The 20,207-nt window shown below is 39.2% G+C and overlaps 1 protein-coding gene across 3 annotated transcripts in view; it reads left to right on the top strand.

Annotated features, from left to right (window-relative positions):
* The window catches only part of RERG (RAS like estrogen regulated growth inhibitor), a 143,655-nt gene that overhangs the window by 99,610 nt on the left and 23,838 nt on the right, over positions 1 to 20,207 (top strand). For 2 of the 3 annotated variants that reach the window (XM_080390985.1, XM_080390984.1), the window contains exons 5-6: positions 3,404 to 3,477; positions 4,173 to 19,018. In XM_080390985.1, coding sequence (XP_080247111.1) covers positions 3,404 to 3,477; positions 4,173 to 4,583 — 485 coding nt within the window. In that variant the 3' untranslated portion in view covers positions 4,584 to 19,018. The remainder of the gene's footprint in view (positions 1 to 3,403; positions 3,478 to 4,172; positions 19,019 to 20,207) is intronic. The other variant, XM_080390986.1, reaches the window with a different exon arrangement.

Here is a 20,207-nt window from a genome sequence, read left to right on the forward strand (position 1 = left end):
GGACAGTCTATGGATCATGGGCTTCAAAGTTTTCTCTATTTTAGTACTTTTTTCCCTACATTTTTTAAAATCACATTGCTCAGAAGAATAGGGAGATTTGTAATACACTTATCAACACAGAGAGCCCCAGGGGAGATCTTTAATTCCCATCTCCAATCATTATTTCCACAATTATTCAGCAGCTATGGTAATTTAAAAATTTTATCCAGTTCCTATTAATGAATTATTGTGGCAATATATTATACACTTAAAACCAAACCCACTGCCACCACTTTCCAAAATTTTTCTCAGGCCTTTTGACAGCTCTAAGTGTTTCTGGAATAAACTACATTTTTTCAAACGATAGGATGGTGAGAACCAAAAGTACTTTGCACAGCAGGAGTCCTGGGGGATGGCAGCTTTATATCCAAGCGGAACCCTGAAATCTGGCATCACCTTTCAAAGCCGCAACCATCAGCACCTTTGATCTTGTTATTTGGAATATGACTAGAAGCACGGCACCCCCCCAAACCAACACGAACGGGTCAGATTTACTTATAATCAAACACCAAATACAGCTCTCTCCACAGCGCTAGCAGCGTAAGGCACAGCACAGCTCAGTCAGCAGCAGCAGCTCCCCGACAGCATTGAGGCTAGCAGCTTTGACACTGAGTCTACTAAGAGCAAAACACAGCTCTGCAGTTTCATTTCTAGCTGAGGTTTTAGCCATATCGCTATAGATATAACATATAGGCATCACCTGGTGCAAATGACAATCTGAAGCTTAGAAAGTTGCCTGTAGTCATCTTGGGAGCCACTGGTACAGTGTTACACTTTGCTCTTTCTACTTCACCATGATGATGCAAACATAAGACATTTACAGCCTGGATTCATCTGATGAATTTTAGACTTCTAAGTGCTTTTGAGGCGTGATTTATCTGAGAAGAGAGATCAGACAAGCTATATCCAGCACCTACTTTAATTCATCAGCTCTAATAGGAGTCAAGGGTGCTTAGCAGAGACACAGACACATGCACTGTCAATGGTTCCAGTTAGGGATCCAGCAGGTATCTCAAGTCATCTAATTTCTCTCTAGCTGTATGTCTAAAGAAAAAAAAATACAACTGAGAAAATTATATTAATAAATCCCAAAGCAAGGCAATATGTTTGTGAAGTACCATGGAATCAATATGAACAGACTGGAAATCACAACTTCAGGGCTCGTAACTTACAAGACAGCCAGATTCTTCAGATGTTTCTGTTCCTTTGAAAAAGCTATGTCTGTGATTACATCAAAAAAATGCTTTAAACATCCAGCTGTTTTACACTCCTCATTAAAATTCACCCAGCTACCACACATTCCAAAGCACAGGAACAAACACACATTTACTAAGATTTATTTACACTAATCTGACCCAAACCAGTCCTACTCATCCAGGATCAAATTCCATCCCAACGTGAGCAGCCAAAGTGAGTTAAGCTTGCACCATAAAGTGCTGCCAGAGTCCTATTTTGAGAACTCAAGTATCATTTAAGAATCATGCCACTTTTCTCTGGCGCGCACAAGTCTACTTGAGATTTATTATCCCATTTCACGAGGAAGAGCCACATGACCTACCACACTCTGCCTCCTAAGAAGGACATTTCACAGATACGCCGCAAGCGTGGTTGGATGAGCACTTTCTCAAGTTGTATGGACTAGTTCGCAACATCTACTTGTCAAGCAGGGTCAAATGGTTGAAGACATTTAAGCACTGGAAGGCCTATACAAGTAATGACCTAACATCGCCTTACTCGGTGAGCCATCTCTTCTTCACAGCACTCTCCCCCAAAGAAACAAAGCATAATTTCCTAAATGACCTTGGACATGGAGCGCTGCACATGGAGTCCCAGCCTAGCACTGAATATTTTAGCTGCTGAAATAACTTGTTGAAGGTGCATCACTGCAGCTTCCACACCTAACTAGAGCTCCTAGCTTTTCTGCATTTCCCCGGGGGAATCGCTGCAGCTAGCAGGGTGCACAAATGGGGCAGAGACATACCGCTGACAGACTTAGTATATCTTACTTTGCTGTGTAGGTATAGCCTCAGAATCACAACAGTAGGACTCCAACTCCTTCTGCAGCCTTGCAATACTAAACAGAAGGGGTATTTACAGCTTTTTTTTAAAAAAAACTAGCCTTCATTGCCTGAAACCCTACAGCAAAATTGCTTGCCATCTGCCTAATTACGTTGACCATTTGTCCCTATTAGAGGCAGCTGTGCTACTTAAAGCAATTAAGGTGGCACAGGAGGGAAGTGACATTTTTGGTTTGGGAAGAGTGTGTGTAGCAGCGACAGCATCAAAACACTCATGATTATGAAGGTGACGTTCTTAAGTACATACGGAAAAAAGGCATTCACCAAACATGAGCCCTTTCACAAGTTCAAATTAAAGAAATGTGTTTCCTTAAGGATATCCTTCATCCTATTGAGGAGATTTGCACCAAATAAAAGAATTGCGTCTCTGACAATGCAAAGCAGAAAAGCATTCATAGTCCCTGGCTGCAGTTTTACAGCATATGCATTTGTCTTTTTATATAGGACATCTGTGAGCTAGCAACAGTAATAAATCTGAATGTTAGCACAGATAATTTTCCAAGTTTTGGGTCAAACACTATCAAATTTAACTTAGCAGCTCATTAAGATAAACCAAGCCCTTTTGTCATTAGTTTTTTGATTAGTTGCCTGGTTCTAAAACCTAGGGCACAGTAAATAGGTCCCTTTTTATTCCTATAGCATAGTGTGAATGCTTAATGCCCACTCATTATCCTTATAAATCATACACAGGGAAATCACTGCTTGAGACCTTGCTAGGAGAGGGGAATGTGATGATTTCAGCATGTTTGAAAGAGACATTCCTAAAATAGCTAACTGTTCTGTAATTTTATCATAGTATAAGGCCTGAGCTTAGTGGTTAGGTTGCCTGATCTGCAACCATACCGGTTTTGATCTTGTGAGACTTCAGGCTACACAATGACCGGCTGTTGAGCTGGACGCTTTGAGGGTAGTATTATTTGTGCTTTCCAGGTGGCAGCCTTCCCTATGAGCAAACATGGAAAACAGGCTGCAGCCTTGCAGAGCTTTTTGTTGCAGGAAGCTCGGTCCTTTTGTTCGGCAGGGTGCAGTGTCCACAGGCACAGCCCTTTGCAGCAATAACACATGGGAAAGAAAGAGTTGTGCCATATGGGGAGATCTAGAAGAGTCACCATTGTAGAATGGAGGCCTTGAGTGTGTTCCAGAATGGCTGGAAGAGCTCCAACAAATAAAGTTTAGTGAAGCCGTACATCGTATCTCAGGTCTTATGCTGGCGTAGCTGTAAGGAAGATACAAAAAACCACCTTACTTTCTTTTAATATGTTTCACAAAATATGTTCTTATTCTAGAGTCTACATATCGTCACCAAGCTACCATTGATGATGAAGTGGTTTCCATGGAGATACTAGATACAGCTGGTCAGGTGCGTGGGTACTTGTACTATTATCCAATACCTTGGCTCAAATAGACAGCAGGGAAGGGGAGTGCGGTGGTGGCAGCAGTGCGGTGTATGGCAGGTGTGCTCCACTTCTAGGGATGGAGATTTGCTTCTGAGCAAAGCCCCTGCTCCTCCATCACCATCAGCTTGCTTCTCGATCCTTCTGCAAGGAATCCTGCTTAAAGTTTTCAAACATTGGAAGAACAAACAAAGCAGGGTTTACTCTGGGATTAAAATTATTTTTTTCTCATTCCTTGATTAAGGGCCAACACAACAACATATTTTTATTCACAAAGTCACAGTCTATTTCTACAGTCAAGTTATGAGGCTTGAAAACCCCAGTCCATGATTCCCACCAAAACGAAGAGAACTTCTGTCATAGTCAGGTCTCCCTTCCTTTCAAAACATGGCAGGTGCTCATGCTGCACAGTCCTGTGCAGCTCACGTGCTGGGTATCATTCAACAGAGACCTATTCTAATTGCCTGCTACCAGCCTGTCCACAGGTAGTCCATGGCACCTTGGTAGAGTAGATCACCTATGCCACATGATAAAAAAAGTGATGTGCATAAAGTATAAAATAAAGCAGATGTACACGGCTTTGTAGGATCAACATCTATCTGAAGGCCTGGTGTCTTATTCATAAATCAGATTCCTAAGCCTGGTGTCTGTCTTTTCAAAGCAGGAGGATGCTATACAGAAAGAAGGACACGTGCGATGGGGTGAAGGCTTTGTTCTGGTTTACGACATCACGGACAGAGGCAGCTTTGAGGAAGTGCTGCCACTTAAGAACTTGTTGGATGAAGTTAAAAAACCCAAAAATGTCACCCTGATCCTAGTGGGGAACAAAGCAGACTTGGATCACTCCAGGCAGGTCAGCACAGAGGAAGGTGAAAAGCTGGCCACAGAACTGGCATGTGCTTTTTACGAGTGCTCTGCTTGCACAGGAGAAGGCAACATTATGGAGGCCTTCTATGAGCTCTGTCGTGAGGTACGGCGTCGAAAGATGGTCCAGGGCAAGACTCGGAGACGAAGCTCCACCACCCATGTCAAGCAGGCAATTAATAAGATGCTTACCAAAATCAGCAGCTAAAAAGAGTGGAACTAAGCCAGAGAAGCATTTTATAGCATATTAGCTTGGAGTAGGGATGAGGCAGGCAGAGCACACTTAACTAAAAATGGTCAAAGCTTTGCAATTAAAAAAATAAAAAAGACAAACACCACCACTTTTTGAGTAACACAGGGTCAGACTTTTTTCCTATTTCAGAACGTATTTAGCCACACTGCTTCTGGCTAACATAGGGCAGGGGAGGGGAGGAAGCAAAGGGAAAAAAAGCAAACTCCAAAGGACTAGGTGATTGTGGGGATTGGCACTGACAGAGCATCTTCTGCTTCTACAAGGCTGGCTCCAGTCCCCTGCAAGTCAGTAGTGCCTAAACATGATTTCCAGCCAGCCAGTTGCTCAGAAGCCATTGGAGAGCAAGATTCAGCCCTCAGTCCATCAACAACCATTACAACCAGTGTTCTCAAGGACTGAATACGTGTAGAGGCTGCTGCATTGTATTGGAAAGTTCCTCTGTCACCTTTCACCAGCTCTCAATTGGCACATTGTGTGCTTTTACTCCAAACTGTCCTTCCTTGTTATTTTTTCCAAATCTATGAGTACTGATGTTCTTAGCAAGGTACGCAAAAAATGCAGGAAAGGTCTATTTCATGGAGTGTTTAGCCAACAAGATACACATTTTGAAAGAGCTGAAGTTCAGCTGCTTATCCAGATCCTCTGAAACTGTGGAATTCATCAAGAAATAATCAGCTAGTCCAGTCGCATTTTAGCATTTCCCCCTCAAACTGCAGTACTGTACTTGGGGAAATGGGAGTGTATGAGTTGGGAAATAAAACCAAAAAAATAATCACACTACTATTGATTTAGTTATGGGTAGTTTTTAGCTTTTTTTTACATTTTTGCTTTGGTCTTATTTCAATTCAAGTTGTTCCTCTTACTCTATCTTATAACTGAAGAAGAACTGAATCCATGGGAAGGCAAGTATTCAAAGTAAGCCCAAATGTAAATCAGATGTGAATCACCACTGCCATATCAAAAGGCCATAATTTCCAGCTGTTTAAACTTCCAGATTGCTTGAAGCACTCTGTGGTTTAAACCAGCACATTTTTTATGACTTATCTGGCAAATTGAAGTGAAAGTGCTTTATCAGATTTTGGTGCCTGGGATAAAAGGTGTCCAGTTTTTAATCCTCTCTCTCCTCCCTCAGACATCTCATTTAAGCCAGCTGTCAAGTTTTGCCTCCTGTCTACTTGGTTTGTAACTGTGTTAAAAGATGCAACAAACTGGAAGATTTTCATTCACATTGTGCTGGTCTCCCACCAGTTGTGTAGCATCCTTTCAGGCAGTGTGGTGTGCAGCTCAGACTGTCATCACATAGAACTGCAGCCAAAGGTTGGGATAACAATTGGGAATATTTGCAGTATTCTTTTAGGAACAGCCCCCTTGTAGCAAGTGCTTACAACTTGATTCTCCACTGCTTTGTACCTCATATAGTTATTCACTTCTGTGAGGAAGTAAAACCGAAAGATTATCAAATGCAAATTGCTGCAGATGCAGGAGGGTGAGGATATCTGGTTGGATAGCACTTTATACAGTTATAGGTAACCATGTATGTGGTGGAACAGGCTGGAGAATCAAGCCTGTATATCCCTGTGACAGATAAAAGTCCCAAGTCAGGACTTTTATCAAAAGGATTGGCTTAAAGATACTTTATAAAAATAAATTTCTTTAAAGCATTCTCTTTTACCCAACCAGCATCAAAGAACATCAAATTCTGATGTATATTTTATTTGTGCTGTTGTTTATTTTCTCTTTTCCCTATTCTAGATAGTGAAAACATTTCACTCTTCTGGAATCAATGTCTATATTTTAGTCCTCATATTCAGGTATGTTGCCATACATCAGCTAGGCACACTGCAATGGAAATTCTACCATGTGCTTCTGGGCAGGCAGTTCTTTCAACAGGTGATACCACTGTCTTCGTGGCACATCTGTTCCCGAACGATTTGTCATATCTAACTTCTGTTAAAAATAAAATAAAATACAGGTTTTACCATTTTTAGTCCTATTAGTAATGCAGCATCAATACGAGCGTGAAAGAAAGGGCTAGTGCCCGTTCACACACCCGTAGTCATTAGCTGGAGGCCTGAATGTGCAAATGTGTATGCTACAACAGTAGGAGCCACAGTGAGCATTTGCAAGTCGAGGCACTAATTCATCCCGTTATCTTTCAAACCACTGTCATTGCATGTATCTGAAGTAAACAGAACCCTTACCTGCAATCCCATGGCAACATAGCTGAGAGGGAAGTTTTTATGTCGGTATGCAAAGCAATTGATTTATCCCTTTTAAAAACAACTTCAACAGTTCTTTTCTCTGAAAACCTTTCTTGGGGTTCAGAGTTGAGCTGCATTTGAAATACAGAAAGGTAATATACAAAGGACAAGAGAAAATAAATTAATCGTATTCATATCAGGAGAGTTCAAAGGAAGGAGAGGCTAAGTTATGGCCCTAATACTTTTCAAAAGGATCTCAGCAGATTATATCTTCTTTTATAGTGTCTGTATAGAGAAATTATAAAATCCTAGTGAAAGTAAATGTTCCACTGTGTAATCATGGCTTGTTATATAAAGAAACGCTAATAAAAATAGTAATGTTACTTTGCAAAGACTGAATTTGGAAACTGTCGAGCATGATAAACACAAAATGCTATTTTGTGACCTTTCCTCCCACAGAAATGCAAATTTACTTAATTGCTCATTAATTTTCTCGTTGGTGTAATGAGCTGCTTGTCAAGCCAGTTATAGTATATTATAATCTGTTGATACATATTACATAACATTAAATGCAATCTGATTTACGTTGCTCACCGTGTTGCAACATATTATTGGCTATGCTATAAAGGTGGCATATTCCTACAATGTGCAAATTGAGCTAAAATGCAACATGAACCCCATTCCATAGCCTTTCTGCAGCAGACATCAAGAGTTTAAATTCTGCTTCTACTGCTGCTATTGAAATGTATACATATGACACTAACTTTAAATTCCTCCCCTCTGCCTGTTATTTCTGCGGAGAGAAGATGGGAAGGATGATAAAAAAAGGGGGAGAGGAAAGGTGAAATGCATACTTGTTACCTGCAACAAGTTGATTGTCATTTATGAAGCTTTTAAGTATTTATCTTCAATTGATGAAGAGTTAGTCATGCCCATGCTGCAAGACCTGGATCAGGAACCAAGACTTCCCTAGAACTTTGAGAATCTTTGTATCTGGGAGTTCGGTGCAACCATGATGGAAGTGAGGATCAGCCACTGGGTTTGCACCTGGATCCAGACAAGCTGTCCCCAAACCTGGGGACAGTTGCACCTGGCAGTTTGCTACAAGGCTCATTGATTTTTATATATATAATGATCTGTATGCATTTTTACATTAAAAATATGAAAGCTTGTGCTTGTAGATAATATATAATAAAACAAATAAAAATTAAAAAAATAGTGTATTGAATTCCTAGGCATTGATCTTCCATTAGTTGTCTCCAAAGTGTTGTCTTCCAGCATCTAAGGGGCCAATACCAGAAGTCCTGATTCAGTTTTCATTTAATCATTACCTAAGGAAAACAAACAGTGAATTTTGCCTGAATAAGCACTTCAGCATTTGGATGAGTTTGTTTGAACTTATTTGGCTGCTAGGCCTGGAATCAAAAGGTCAGGCAGCATCTACAGTGAAGCACAAAACCAAATGTCCTCGCTAACCATTTCAAGGCTGGTCAAAAAAGCTACAGTACCAGGGTTATTAAACGACCTCAGTGAAACCCACCACCCAGACTCTGTCCTGCCAACTAAATAACACGGATCTCGATCCCAAGGTTCTTGGGTAAAATCCTGGGCTAAGTGATCTGGGAGATCTATGCCAGCAATTTAAACAGAGACAACTTTTCACCTGCTGCCAGCTATGCCTGCTTTCCAAGGATAGTGCACAGTTGTTCTGAAGAGAAGGTACATCATATCAGTGGTAAACAATCATACATGGTGTGGGTATTAAGCTATAGCAGAGGAAGCATCATCGCAGAAGAGAGGAACCAGCTGTAAGCCACTCTCTTGTTCCCCTCCAAACCCAAGCCAACAAATGAACCCAAAGCATGATCCTAAACAGCTGAAGGGCAGGGCAGGTGTCAGAATGCCACCTCTGGCAGAGTACTGCATGATGTCTGGGTGCGGGATCTATGCCGTGAGGTGAAACTTCCCCAGACTCTAAGTCATCCTTCCGGTCACTGCCTCTGTAGCACTGCAACGCAGCCTTGAGTTGCGTCAAGCTGCACTACAACTTGCTCCAGACAAAATAATGTCTCCTGCAAAATAAGTAGCTACAGTCATAAAGGCTATGCATAAACACTGTTTGGGGTTCCCTTTATCTTTCTCTTTAATGGCTCGATCCATTTGCATATCTTGAGAATAAAAGAAAAAATATAGAGGCTTTAATTAAAAAAGGCTCCTTGGAATTTTGATGTATCTGCCTTTATGTTCTTTGAAAAATTAAATATGTAATGAAAACAGTGTCATCTTAGAAACTGAGATGTTATGCACTTTATTTCCATTACGGATGCCAGGCACTAATTACTGCAGGGTTATGAAAACACAGAGCAAGCATTTTGTCATCCTGTGCTTTGCAAGGTTTCTAGGAGGTGATAACGATGGCTTGTGTGAGGCCAGTTCAGACAGTTCTGTAAACTCAGTTGCATGTGAGGAAAGCTATCACTGCAGCTCGCAGCAGAAAGAGACAAAGTTCCTAGGGCAGGACCCCCCTGACTCCAAGGGGTATGCAGAGGGCTGGCCAAGCCCCTGGTTCACAGCCTTGGTAGCCAACAGGTGGAGAAAAGACTCCAATATCCAACCTCTCTCATCTCCTTGAAGGATCTCTCCTTCACTTTTAGTTTGAAGTAAAATGGTAGGAAAGTGGGAGGTAAGTTTACACTACTGGCTGTCACCTAATAAATCAGAGAGTTTGCTTTTCTGCCTTTTTGGATTGGTCTCTTTCATATCCACTTGATTCCCCAAAACAGCATTTGCCTATCCCTAGTGCTATTGTTTTAAAAGAAGTTGTCTGTAGTTTTTTGGTTGTTGCCTTTTTTTTTTTTTTTTTTTTTAATGGCAGTTGTCAACATAACTGAATATCCAGGGATGTTTTGTGGGCAAAGAGGCTGTATCACTTCTTAAAGGTCCCTTTCACAGGAATGCAGTACCTACAAACGCCTTTGGATGTAAATTCTTAACACCGACCACAGGTGCTCCGAAGAGTTGGAAATATTTTTTTTTTTAATAAGGGATTATCTCATAAATACAGTACAGTGCCCTTTGTTAAGTATCACAGTCCTAAACCAGACTGAAACATTCTGTATAATTAGGAGCACCTATGTCCTACCATGAAATACTAACATGCAGAATAATAATAATAAAAAAATAAGTTTGTAGACAGATCTCAAATTATACCTTGCAGACCAAACCTAAATTTTTTTTCATTTTTTAAATTTGTATTTATAGAGTATCAGGGATTTACAGAACCTTATTTCAAAATCCAGCAAGTTCCAGTTACTAAGAATACATCAGTAAATTAAAAATCAATGGTTTATTATCAGACTGTTTTTTCAGGGTTTATCTCCATCCTGCTTCTCCTCACCTGTCAAAGCTATCATTGCTACAAGGAATAACAAGAACATGCAGAAAGAACTTTTGACAGGAAAAAAATGAAATAAAAGGAACAGTAAATAACCCCAAAGGGACATAACCTACATAAAGGTCAAATTCCAATTTTCCTGAAAAGCAATTGCAAGATTTCATACATTAACACTGCAACACAGGTGATCTGACCAAAACAAGTAATCAGAGAAAGCTGAATATTTTTAGTTTTGACTTGGGTTTGTTTCTTTTTGCATATCTAACCAAAAAGAAATAAAAATATTATTATGCAATATACATTAGGGTTGGAATTTGTAATTAATGCCAGGTTTCTAATATCCAGATTGTAATAAAGTTTCTGAATTGTTCAGTATTTCAGGGTTAGTTTTTAAGTAATGGGAAATAAGTATCTCTCAATAATTTTACTCTGTGTTATCCCAGTTATACTATATGTATTTCATCATAAATAGAATTAGCTACAAATAGAGGAATATGCCATTTTTCTCAGGAGTTCAAAAGCATCATTTTCCCTGCAATATTAACAACTGAAACATGATGAAAGAGTATGTCAAATAATGCCAGAACATATCAGAGCACAAAGCTCCCAGATTCTGTGCAAGCCTTTGTAGATCAGTGCCACTACCATATTTCCCCCAAAACTTTCAAATTAGTACGAGATCTCAGGGTTGTCACAACTAAAAGCATGTAACTTTAAATCTTGAACTAAGTTTTTGATGGCAGTGAGAAGTTCATTAGGTGGAGAGGGTTCATGGCTGTAGGGAGATGCGATCTCTTGCACGTACACAGATCAGGCGTTCTCTATCACCATTTGCAGGCAGATTTCATTTCATTCTTTTGGGCTTGAGCTTCTCATAACTTTTGCAAGTGAGAACTGCGTAACTTCGAACCGTATCTAAAGTCCAAGAAAATCAGTTGTCTACCTAGAACTCTCTCACAGTAGCCATTTCTCAGCTCCAAAGAGCAGCAGTAAGTAATGAGCAAGGTCTCATAACCAGAGAAAACATCAAAATCATTCATCTCCCCCAATCTATTTTTTTCTTTTCAATAGAGGAGGAGATTGGGTATAGAAAAGGTAAATCTGTTGTCTAAAAGTCATCATAGTGGCTTGTGAAATGGCAGCGATAGAACACATCCTCTGAGTCACTGATTTCTGCTTTCAAAACTCCAGAAAATTAATCTGAAGCTTTCAGTTCTATTCAGCTTCTGCTTGAAAGAAAAAGAAAAGAAGAAAAAAATAGTTAAAAAAAAATCCAAACAAGTTTTTTTTTGTTCTTAGGTTTTGTCCCTGCAGAGCTTTCTGTAGTTGTGCAGTTCCTCACAAAAACCTTTGCTAGAAAACCTTTGCTAAAAACTGAACACTGAAAACTAGTGTCCAAAAATCTTATATCTCCTAAGAACAGATATAATCTCAACCACATTCATGTAAACGTTCAACTCAGTACAAATTTGGGACAGAAGCTTATATCAATTTTGATCTAAATTATCTCAGTTTTGCACTCTGAAAGCAGGGTGTATTTCCCCTCAATAGAGTTTAGTTGCTTCTTTTCTCTGTTTTTCAGTATTTGGAATAACCATATTAAATGCAAAAAGCCTGCAACTTCCTTTAGGGTCTTTCTCTGAAGAACAGTATTTCTCTGCTGTGGAGTTACCACATTCAAAGTTTATAACTCAATAGGAAACATTTCAAGAATGATATCAGAAATAACAAGAAGTTGTTTTAGAGAGGGAGAAAAGTAGGGAAGAGAGAGATCTTCAGAATTCCTAGAAAAGAAGCTAATTAAAGTTCTCTGAAGCATTCTGACATTTATACATAGCAATGAGCTATTATCTGAGGTTTAATCTCAGATTCTTTTGAAATAATTATTACTGCAGGGAGGAAAGAAGAAATGGATGAGGTAGCATGTTTTGCTAGCAGGCCATCAGGTCTTCACTTCTGGGCAAGGTTTGTTGTCATTCTGAAGCAAAGAGTTAATTACCAGCCTGGTTTCAGACAATTTTCCCAATAAAACCTACCAACTCCACTCCAACTTTTGGAAACTGATGTCAGTAGAAAAAAAGAGCTGGCAATTGAAAGATCATAGTGTTTACCTTTGTAGTCCTTGAGTTTATCTTGGGATTTTAGAGATGGCTGCAGACAGAAATCCAGAAGATACGGAGCACGTCTGTAACTCAAAAGGCATGATATTCTACCGTGCTTTGCCCATGTGTTGGCCTAAAGTTTTCACCACCAAATTCTGGGCTGTTTTCATGTCTTTATCCTCTTCAAGGAAAAACCTGAAAGTTGCCAATGCAAAAGGTTAGTGATTTTGGGGTGGATTTGTTTTTGGTTTTAAATTGAAACATTTAGAAAACATTTACAAAAAACAATCCCCACCACAATTTATTTTAGATATTGGTGAGCTCAGTGAACACATTTAGACAGCTGCTTAAGACAGCTCTTTCTCACAAATATATTTTGAAAAAAATATCTGTGCAATAGCTAGTCCAACTGTTCTTGTCAGCTCATGCACAATTTAGTATACTCTGTAGTTTTCTAGTGTTAACTTCTGATCAAGTAGGCCTTTTATTCTCAGACACCATGGACCCCCATAAACCTTTATCAAAACAAAATGCTTTATTAAGATGGTTGCACAGAACATGTCGTGATCTCACAGATCATGTGGGTAGTCTGAGGTTACCAACCACTTGTCTAGTCAATTTTCTATATTCAAGGATGAGTAAAGGAACAATAATTATCACATCAAGGAAAAAATATTAATATTTATTTTCTGATTTGATATGCTGAGAATTAAAATATTTGTTGAGTTTGGGGGTTTCTTTTTCTTAGTATACAGAAATGGCTCCTTTAAGGTAAAGGAGGCTACAGGGATTTGTTGAATGAGTTTCAGCTTAACTTGTAGGAAGGCTAAATGAAATACAGAGGTCAGAGCCAACATAACGCACTGACAGCTCACAGTATTTTCTCAGTGACCTGGAGGAAAAAGCAGTGTGTAGTTTAGTACTCATGTTCCCAAAGCAGTCACTATATTTCAGATGGAAATGTGCCATATGCTTTGGATTCCATGAGTTGTTCTTTCTGCCTGTCTAGCCCAGATCTCAAGTCAGAAAATAATGCCTATATTGTCCAGAGCTCATTTATATCCATCCACACATTTAAATGTATGTTTCCCATTTAGATGACACAGAGATCCTTCAGGCTCTGTCCCACTCTGCACTTACTTGGGGATCCAGCAGGGAAAGTTAGTTGCTGACCTCTCCATCACCTTCCTCAGATTATATGATGTCACCTTGTGTTAACACAGCCAAGGCTGAGCACCCCACACCACCAGTCACTGAGGAAGGGGTGGAACAGCACCCTGACGGTCCCTGAGCCACGAGAACGAGATTTCAAACAACTACGCACTGTATCTCAGAGAAAAGTCTCCGATGCAAACATTTCTGAGAAGCAACACACCAGCTAGGTGGGGTTTGCAAACCTCAGATCTGCAGTATCATGGGGCTTCCATGCAGTTTGACCATGCATGTTCTTGGCCTCGCCACTCAGCTGACCAACAGCTCCAGCTGCAAATGATGTCTCTTAATCTTCTCACCTGCGCTTGATTTACAGCTGCAGCATACGTTTCAACTTGGAGGCAGAAAGGCTATGCATTTCTCACACATGGCTCTTCATGGATTTGATCCAGTCCCTTCTGTGACCCAGTCTGAACTTTGAACACAAAAAGCACAGAAAGTGTGGTGTTTCCAACATGTCATTATTGTGGCTATCGAGTTCCAGGAAGGAAATAAGCTCTTCTAATTACATGAAGTGAATTTGTATCAATGGCAGACCTCTGGTAATCAGAAAGTTTTCAGAAACTCCCAGAGACTGGGGAATGCATAAGACTGTTGAGAGGCACTTTTCTGAATTGATTTTTCTTCTCAAATATAGAACTATACAGCAAGACAGGAATAGACTACATAGCAATTCACTGCTTAAAGACCTGCCCCAAGGCTAAGTTCAGTTTTCAGACTGCCTCAGACTTCCCCCTTTTGATCCTGTGCAAATTAATTAAGACCTGTTCCATAGTTTATTGAAGTTAACAAAAATAATTCCTGGTATGTTTTCAGGAACTTTGGGATCTAAATCTTTTACCCTTACACTTCTTCTGTTCCCTTACTTGGATGAAAAGGGTAACAGTTTATTCACCCCAAATCCCTTTTCACATTTCTGTGGTATATCATGTTAAATATCTATACAACTCTTAGCATAATAGAAACCCAAAATCTACATCTTGGAGACAGTAGGCAGTAAGATTAATAATGAACATCGATCATCTCATCTAAATGTGAATCCATCATCACAGCGAATCCATATCAGACCAGACATGACCAAGCCTATCTAATTATCCAACTGTCATAAAAGAGTTGCTAGCTTTATTCTATTAGTGGATAGGCAGTGATATGTAAAAGCTGTCACTACAGCTTTTGTGAGACCAGCTTCCTATCTGTTCCATGACAGTCTCGTGTTCCAGATCAAAACAATACTTAAAGATCAGCCTTTCATTGCCACAGGTTTTAACTCTTGTGACAGTAGAGAGAAAGAAAAAAAGATGATATAGGTATGCATGAAATCACACAATAAAGTTGTCAAGGCGACTACTGACACTACCTGAAGACTTTTTAAAGCTGATGTTAGACTACTGTGTGGATATGGCAATGACTAAGATTTACAGGTCACACTAAAATGCAGAGATCTTTTTTCACATCTTGAAAATAAGCGTTGACTTTTGTATGTCATCACTACTTACCAAGCAAAGCAATGGTATCACATAAGTTAAACACACAGATGCACAAGTACTAGCTGATAAAAGCATGTTTCATTGATTTCTTTCTTTTACACAGGTAAGGTATTCCTTAAAGAAAGTGTAGCTTGTTCTAGCACAAGAGAGGAAAAGGAACACTCTCTTCTCGAGTATGACATTAGCTGACCCTTGTCTGAGTGGGGAGTAGACTAGATAACATCCATAGAGTCCCTTCCAACCTAGGTTATTTTGTAATTCTATGAAGAAGTTTAAATATTTGCCTGTATAGCTCCTATCAACCCAAGATTCTGCCATGGAAAAGAGGGATGACCTTCTGATGACACCTGGGATTAAAAAAGAAAATAAAAATCAAGAAAAAGCTCCTATCAAACAATGTTCCTATCCTCTGGACTAAATAAATTGAAAGAGAGTATTGTTCTTACCAAAATGATTAACCCACATCAAGATGCTTATTCAAAAGCAACTCCTATTTTTCTCTAATTTTGTTGATTAAAAAAATTTCATGAACATTGACAAAACTAAAGTTAGACATTGGGGTGTTTTGGTTTGGTTTTTTTTTTTTTTTTTTAACTGCTTCGGGATGCATTGTCATCAACACCTTTTTGTTACAAATCTTGTCCTAATTGTTCCTCCCTGCTCAAACATCTCAAGTCTCCATTTTTCACTCTAAACCCTACGGTGGTGTACGCTTTCTGCCTACTTCCATACTCAGTAAAACATGAACTAAAAAAGTTACACGTGCAGTCATTCCTTCAGACCAATCACATGTCTTTTAAAAATTCATTTATAATCTTTCCAATAGGGACAACAACAAAAATTGCCACTACTGACTAGAAAGGGTTTGGCAGCTCATGTTGAGCTGCTTTTCCCCAAAGTCTGCTGCCATCTTGGGTCCATTAACCTGGCTTGCACTTTTGTAACTAATAACACCATTTAAGGCCTGGGTATTTTCTTTCTCTACCCTTCTGTGTAGGCATCTTCTCCCTTCCAATTCAGTCAAAAAAATCACTCTCTTGCCAAGTCAACAACCATTCTTTCCAAGATACTTACCAGAAGAGTTCAAAGTGTATTACTTAAATCAAGTTCTTTGGCACCAAGATCTTTCCTTTCTCTTCCATCTATTCCATCGAGTGCTGAGCAAATAGCTAACACTAGACAGGATTAGAGCAGTAATATTTGGCACACCTCAAATTTTGGCCTCTATGCAGAAAAAAAAAAAAAAAAAAAGAGGTCTAAAACAAAAATCTCCCTGTTGCTTGTTACTTCCCTTTTCATCTGGAGAATTTTCCTGTGGTGGCAGCATGCACAAATTTGCATCACTGTATTAGTAAAGGGTATTGCCTTAGGCTCACTTAAAATAATAAGAATTTATCTTAGAAAGGGCTGCAGAAAAGGATAGCTCCATAATTAGCATCTTCTTAGTGCTACATGTTCAAAGGAAAAGGATTGACTAGACAGAGAAAATTAATTATATTCTTTCTTCTAATGTCAGCTGTTTCTGGTAAATAGGAAAGCCAAAATCACATAAACCCTATTGTCTCCAATCACTAGCTTTGCTGCTTCTCTGAGAATTGTTCCTTGTCCATGGGAAGTCACATAACCATCCTGAAAAGATCAACTTGTATAATGTTTAACACGTTTCATATTCAAACAATTTTTTTATATATATTTTGGAAAAAAATACAGAACTGGTGATGGGAGGAGGACAAGCCAAATGAATTTTTAAATATAGCATATTGAAACTAAGCTTTGTAGCTTTCTCACTGAGATCACAGTTGCTCCAGTGTTCTTTTCCTGTCCTCAGTGCATGTTTGCCCTAAGAAAAATCTCCCAGACATGACGCACCTAGAGAACAGAAAATACATCCAAGAGCTGCTGTCATTCCTCTGTCCTAGTTGGCAGTGCTGGAAATCATATTGAATTGGATACACAGGTTCATCAGTCTGAGAAATCATGATAGCAAGGATAGTTGCAGCCCCCCCCCCCCCCGCCCTAAGGAATGTCTGATCTTTCTTTTTTCAATTGGCATACCTGAAGTTATCTAGCACATGAACTACTCCAGTGACCCTTTACAGGGACAGTTTTCAGCAGAAGGGAGTGGACATCTTTTCAAGTTCAACTGAACTCACTAAGGAGTATTATGAAATGTATATAGGAATGGAAAGATCAGGAGTCTGCTTTGGGCTGTGCTGCAAAACTTCTGTTTACATTCGCATCAGGCTCTGATTGCTCATTTGCAAAGACAGTAATGTCTTAATCAATCTCATCAGAACTCCTGAGCCTTCATTTATAGGTGGAGTTGACTTGCTCAGTCCAAGTACGCCTCAGTCACATCCTCTGACATCTTCTACTATTTATTGGAAATGTACTCTCAACATTGTGATAAAATCCAGGGAACTACACCCTAGAAGGCTGAGACTGCATGCTTATCACATGCTGAAAAGAGACTGTTTGCGTAGGGCCAGATTATTGGGATGAGGAGACCATAATAGGAGACATTATGGTCTGCTGCTGTGCTGCTCAACCACTGAGACAGGTCACCAGAGGTGAAGGTAGATGGTAAATGTGTCTGTGTTGTAGTTACCCTGGCAGCAATTTTTGATACACAAGGCCTTGAAAATTTTACTAGACAATAAAAGAAAGAAAAACAGTCCCCTCCCCTTACTCTTCAAGGTCAAATATTACTTTCATAACCCCTGAATCCTACATGAAACTGTATCACGGACGTTGTTTCCACCATGCCCATGTATTTAACCTACTATAAGTATGAAAATATAGTGAAATGTTTATACTGCTAATAAAGGGTAACTAAACTTTGGGAAAAAAATAAGATAAAACCCAAAGCATTGCAGTGTACAGATTCTGGACACTTTCCAGGCAGGAGCTCTGGAGACTTTTTCTTCTGTGTGACTTTGGTAAAATCACTTCAGCTCTGCAAGGCTGATTTTTATTTGTAAGTGGGGCAAATTACATATTCCCTTATTTGAAATATATACATGAAAAGCATTTGATGGCAGATTAGAGGTATTGATCAGAGCCACTCAGCAAAGAAAAGAACTGGGTCAAAGAGAAATGGCAGATTATAACTGGAAGAGTGACAAATATTTAAAATTTCGAATTTTGCTCTTATCTATGAGGTCTTGTTTGCCAGATGTATTTCCAGACAATTTTAGTTTTATTGTACCATTAGAACAATAAAAAAAAAAAAGAAAAGTAGAAAATTCTGAAGTTAAGATACCCACCCAAAAGGTTATTTATGAACTTGGAAGATTTTTTTCCAGAAATTTTCTCGTAGAGAGTTTCACTATGGCTGCATCTTTTAAAATAGTAGATTAGCATGGCCAATGCTTTGATGTATGATGAAACAGAATTTACAAGAACTCCTGTCATCTTGAATATTTTTCTAAAGGAAGCAGGAGGAAGATTTATGGCTTGAAGAAGATGATGACACAATCAAGTTTCTCTCTCTTTCAAATTTCAAAACAACAATGAACAGACTCTGTGGGGCCAGCATTCTCCTTGGTGTAACTGTGAGGCCCAGAGTGCTGAACTTGCAGAATTTGGCCAGCAATGTGTTATTGGTCAATGCATGTTTTGGTGGGTTGGTGCACGTTTCAGCTTTCTACCAATGCAAGGTTTATGTACCAAGCCTGTTCATGTCTATCTGGTAGTAAGGTGGCTAAAGAAATAGTTGATGACATTTCTGTTCCAGTGTCCCTTTGCTGGAACTTTATTATTATGAGAAGAGGGTTCAAAACCATGGAAAGTAATTGTAATATAAACAAAGTTTCAAATGTTACAGCTGGAAGATGCCTCTCCCATGGGCTGATCTGAAACACTAGGTCTGAATGTCCCTCAAATTTGGATCCTTTTCAGATCAAAATTCTGGAGCAAGATCCAGGTCAAGCAGTACTGATATCTGGATTCACATGCCAGCAAACACGTAAACTAAGCAGCTTTCCAAGTCCAGGTCAGAAAATTTCCATACTCCTAACTTAACCAGCCTCTTTTTTCACCAGCTGTTTGAGCAACTCTGAAGATTATTTTGAACAGCTCAGGCAGCACAAAATAGCTCAGAGAGATAAAACGATCATGATGGAGGGACTGGGGTCTACAGGTCAGTTCCCCATTTTGAAGAAAGGGCTTTAAAAGGAAAGCAGAAAATGCAAGCCCTGAAAAAAATAATTGGTCAAGAAAATGCATTTTAGCTGGATTGTGGGAACCACCTCAAATGGCTTTCCCTTTGGGACCTCAGTTGCAGTAGGATTGCTGGCCACCCCAGAGGACTCCCTTTCCAACTTTGGGGCATGGATCTGCCTTCTGGGAAACAATTGCTGGAACCAGAGGGGAGACTGAACCATGGGGGGAAGAAGGTGGCTAAGCAGCCTGCTTGCAGCCTCTGCAGAGGAAGACAATGCAGTAGAGTTTAGCAAACTATATAAATTTGAATCTTGTTACCTTCAGAGAATAGGATATCAGAGCTGACTAAGAAAACAAGGTTCACTGTATATATTATTAGCAAAAGAGATAATGGAGCACTGCATGTGTGAACTGAATGCGATAGGATGAAGAAGGGAACAGTCAAGTGTTCTTGGCAGTGCCTAGAAAGAGGAAAAGAACACTGACATTTCTTGATAAACAGTTTCAGGCATGAAGATGCCTTTGTTTTTTGCCAAAAAATGTTAAACAAAGTAAAGTGTTTTTTTCCCCCTGCAAGATTGATTTTTAAAAAAATGCAGAAAAAACCCATGCACATTCCCACATACCCTTTTGCTGACTTCTTTCAGAGCTGGTTCTCAGCAAAGAATACATTGAAACAGTTATTTTTGGTATGCACCCGAAGAAGTTAATAAAGCAACCCCAAAGAAAATAATTTTTCCATTTCATGTAATCTGAAAGAGCCTATTGGAGAAAATAGATAGAGAGGAAAGATCACCCTTCACTTTAGATAGTTTGTTTAGATTAATAACTTAGAACAAGTCATAAAATAAAATTGAGGGACAATAATATTTTACATAATTTGTTTCTATATCTATGTTACTTGAGAAAACAAAATTACAGATATATCCACTTACATTTGACTAGTTAGGCAATTTGAAGATTGAGAATATCACTTCCAAATTTCATAGGGTTTTCAAAATGTAAAGTGAAAAAATATA

Source organism: Falco punctatus (genome assembly GCF_963210335.1).
Source record: "Falco punctatus genome assembly, chromosome: 6".
Classification (NCBI taxonomy): Eukaryota; Metazoa; Chordata; class Aves; order Falconiformes; family Falconidae; genus Falco; species Falco punctatus.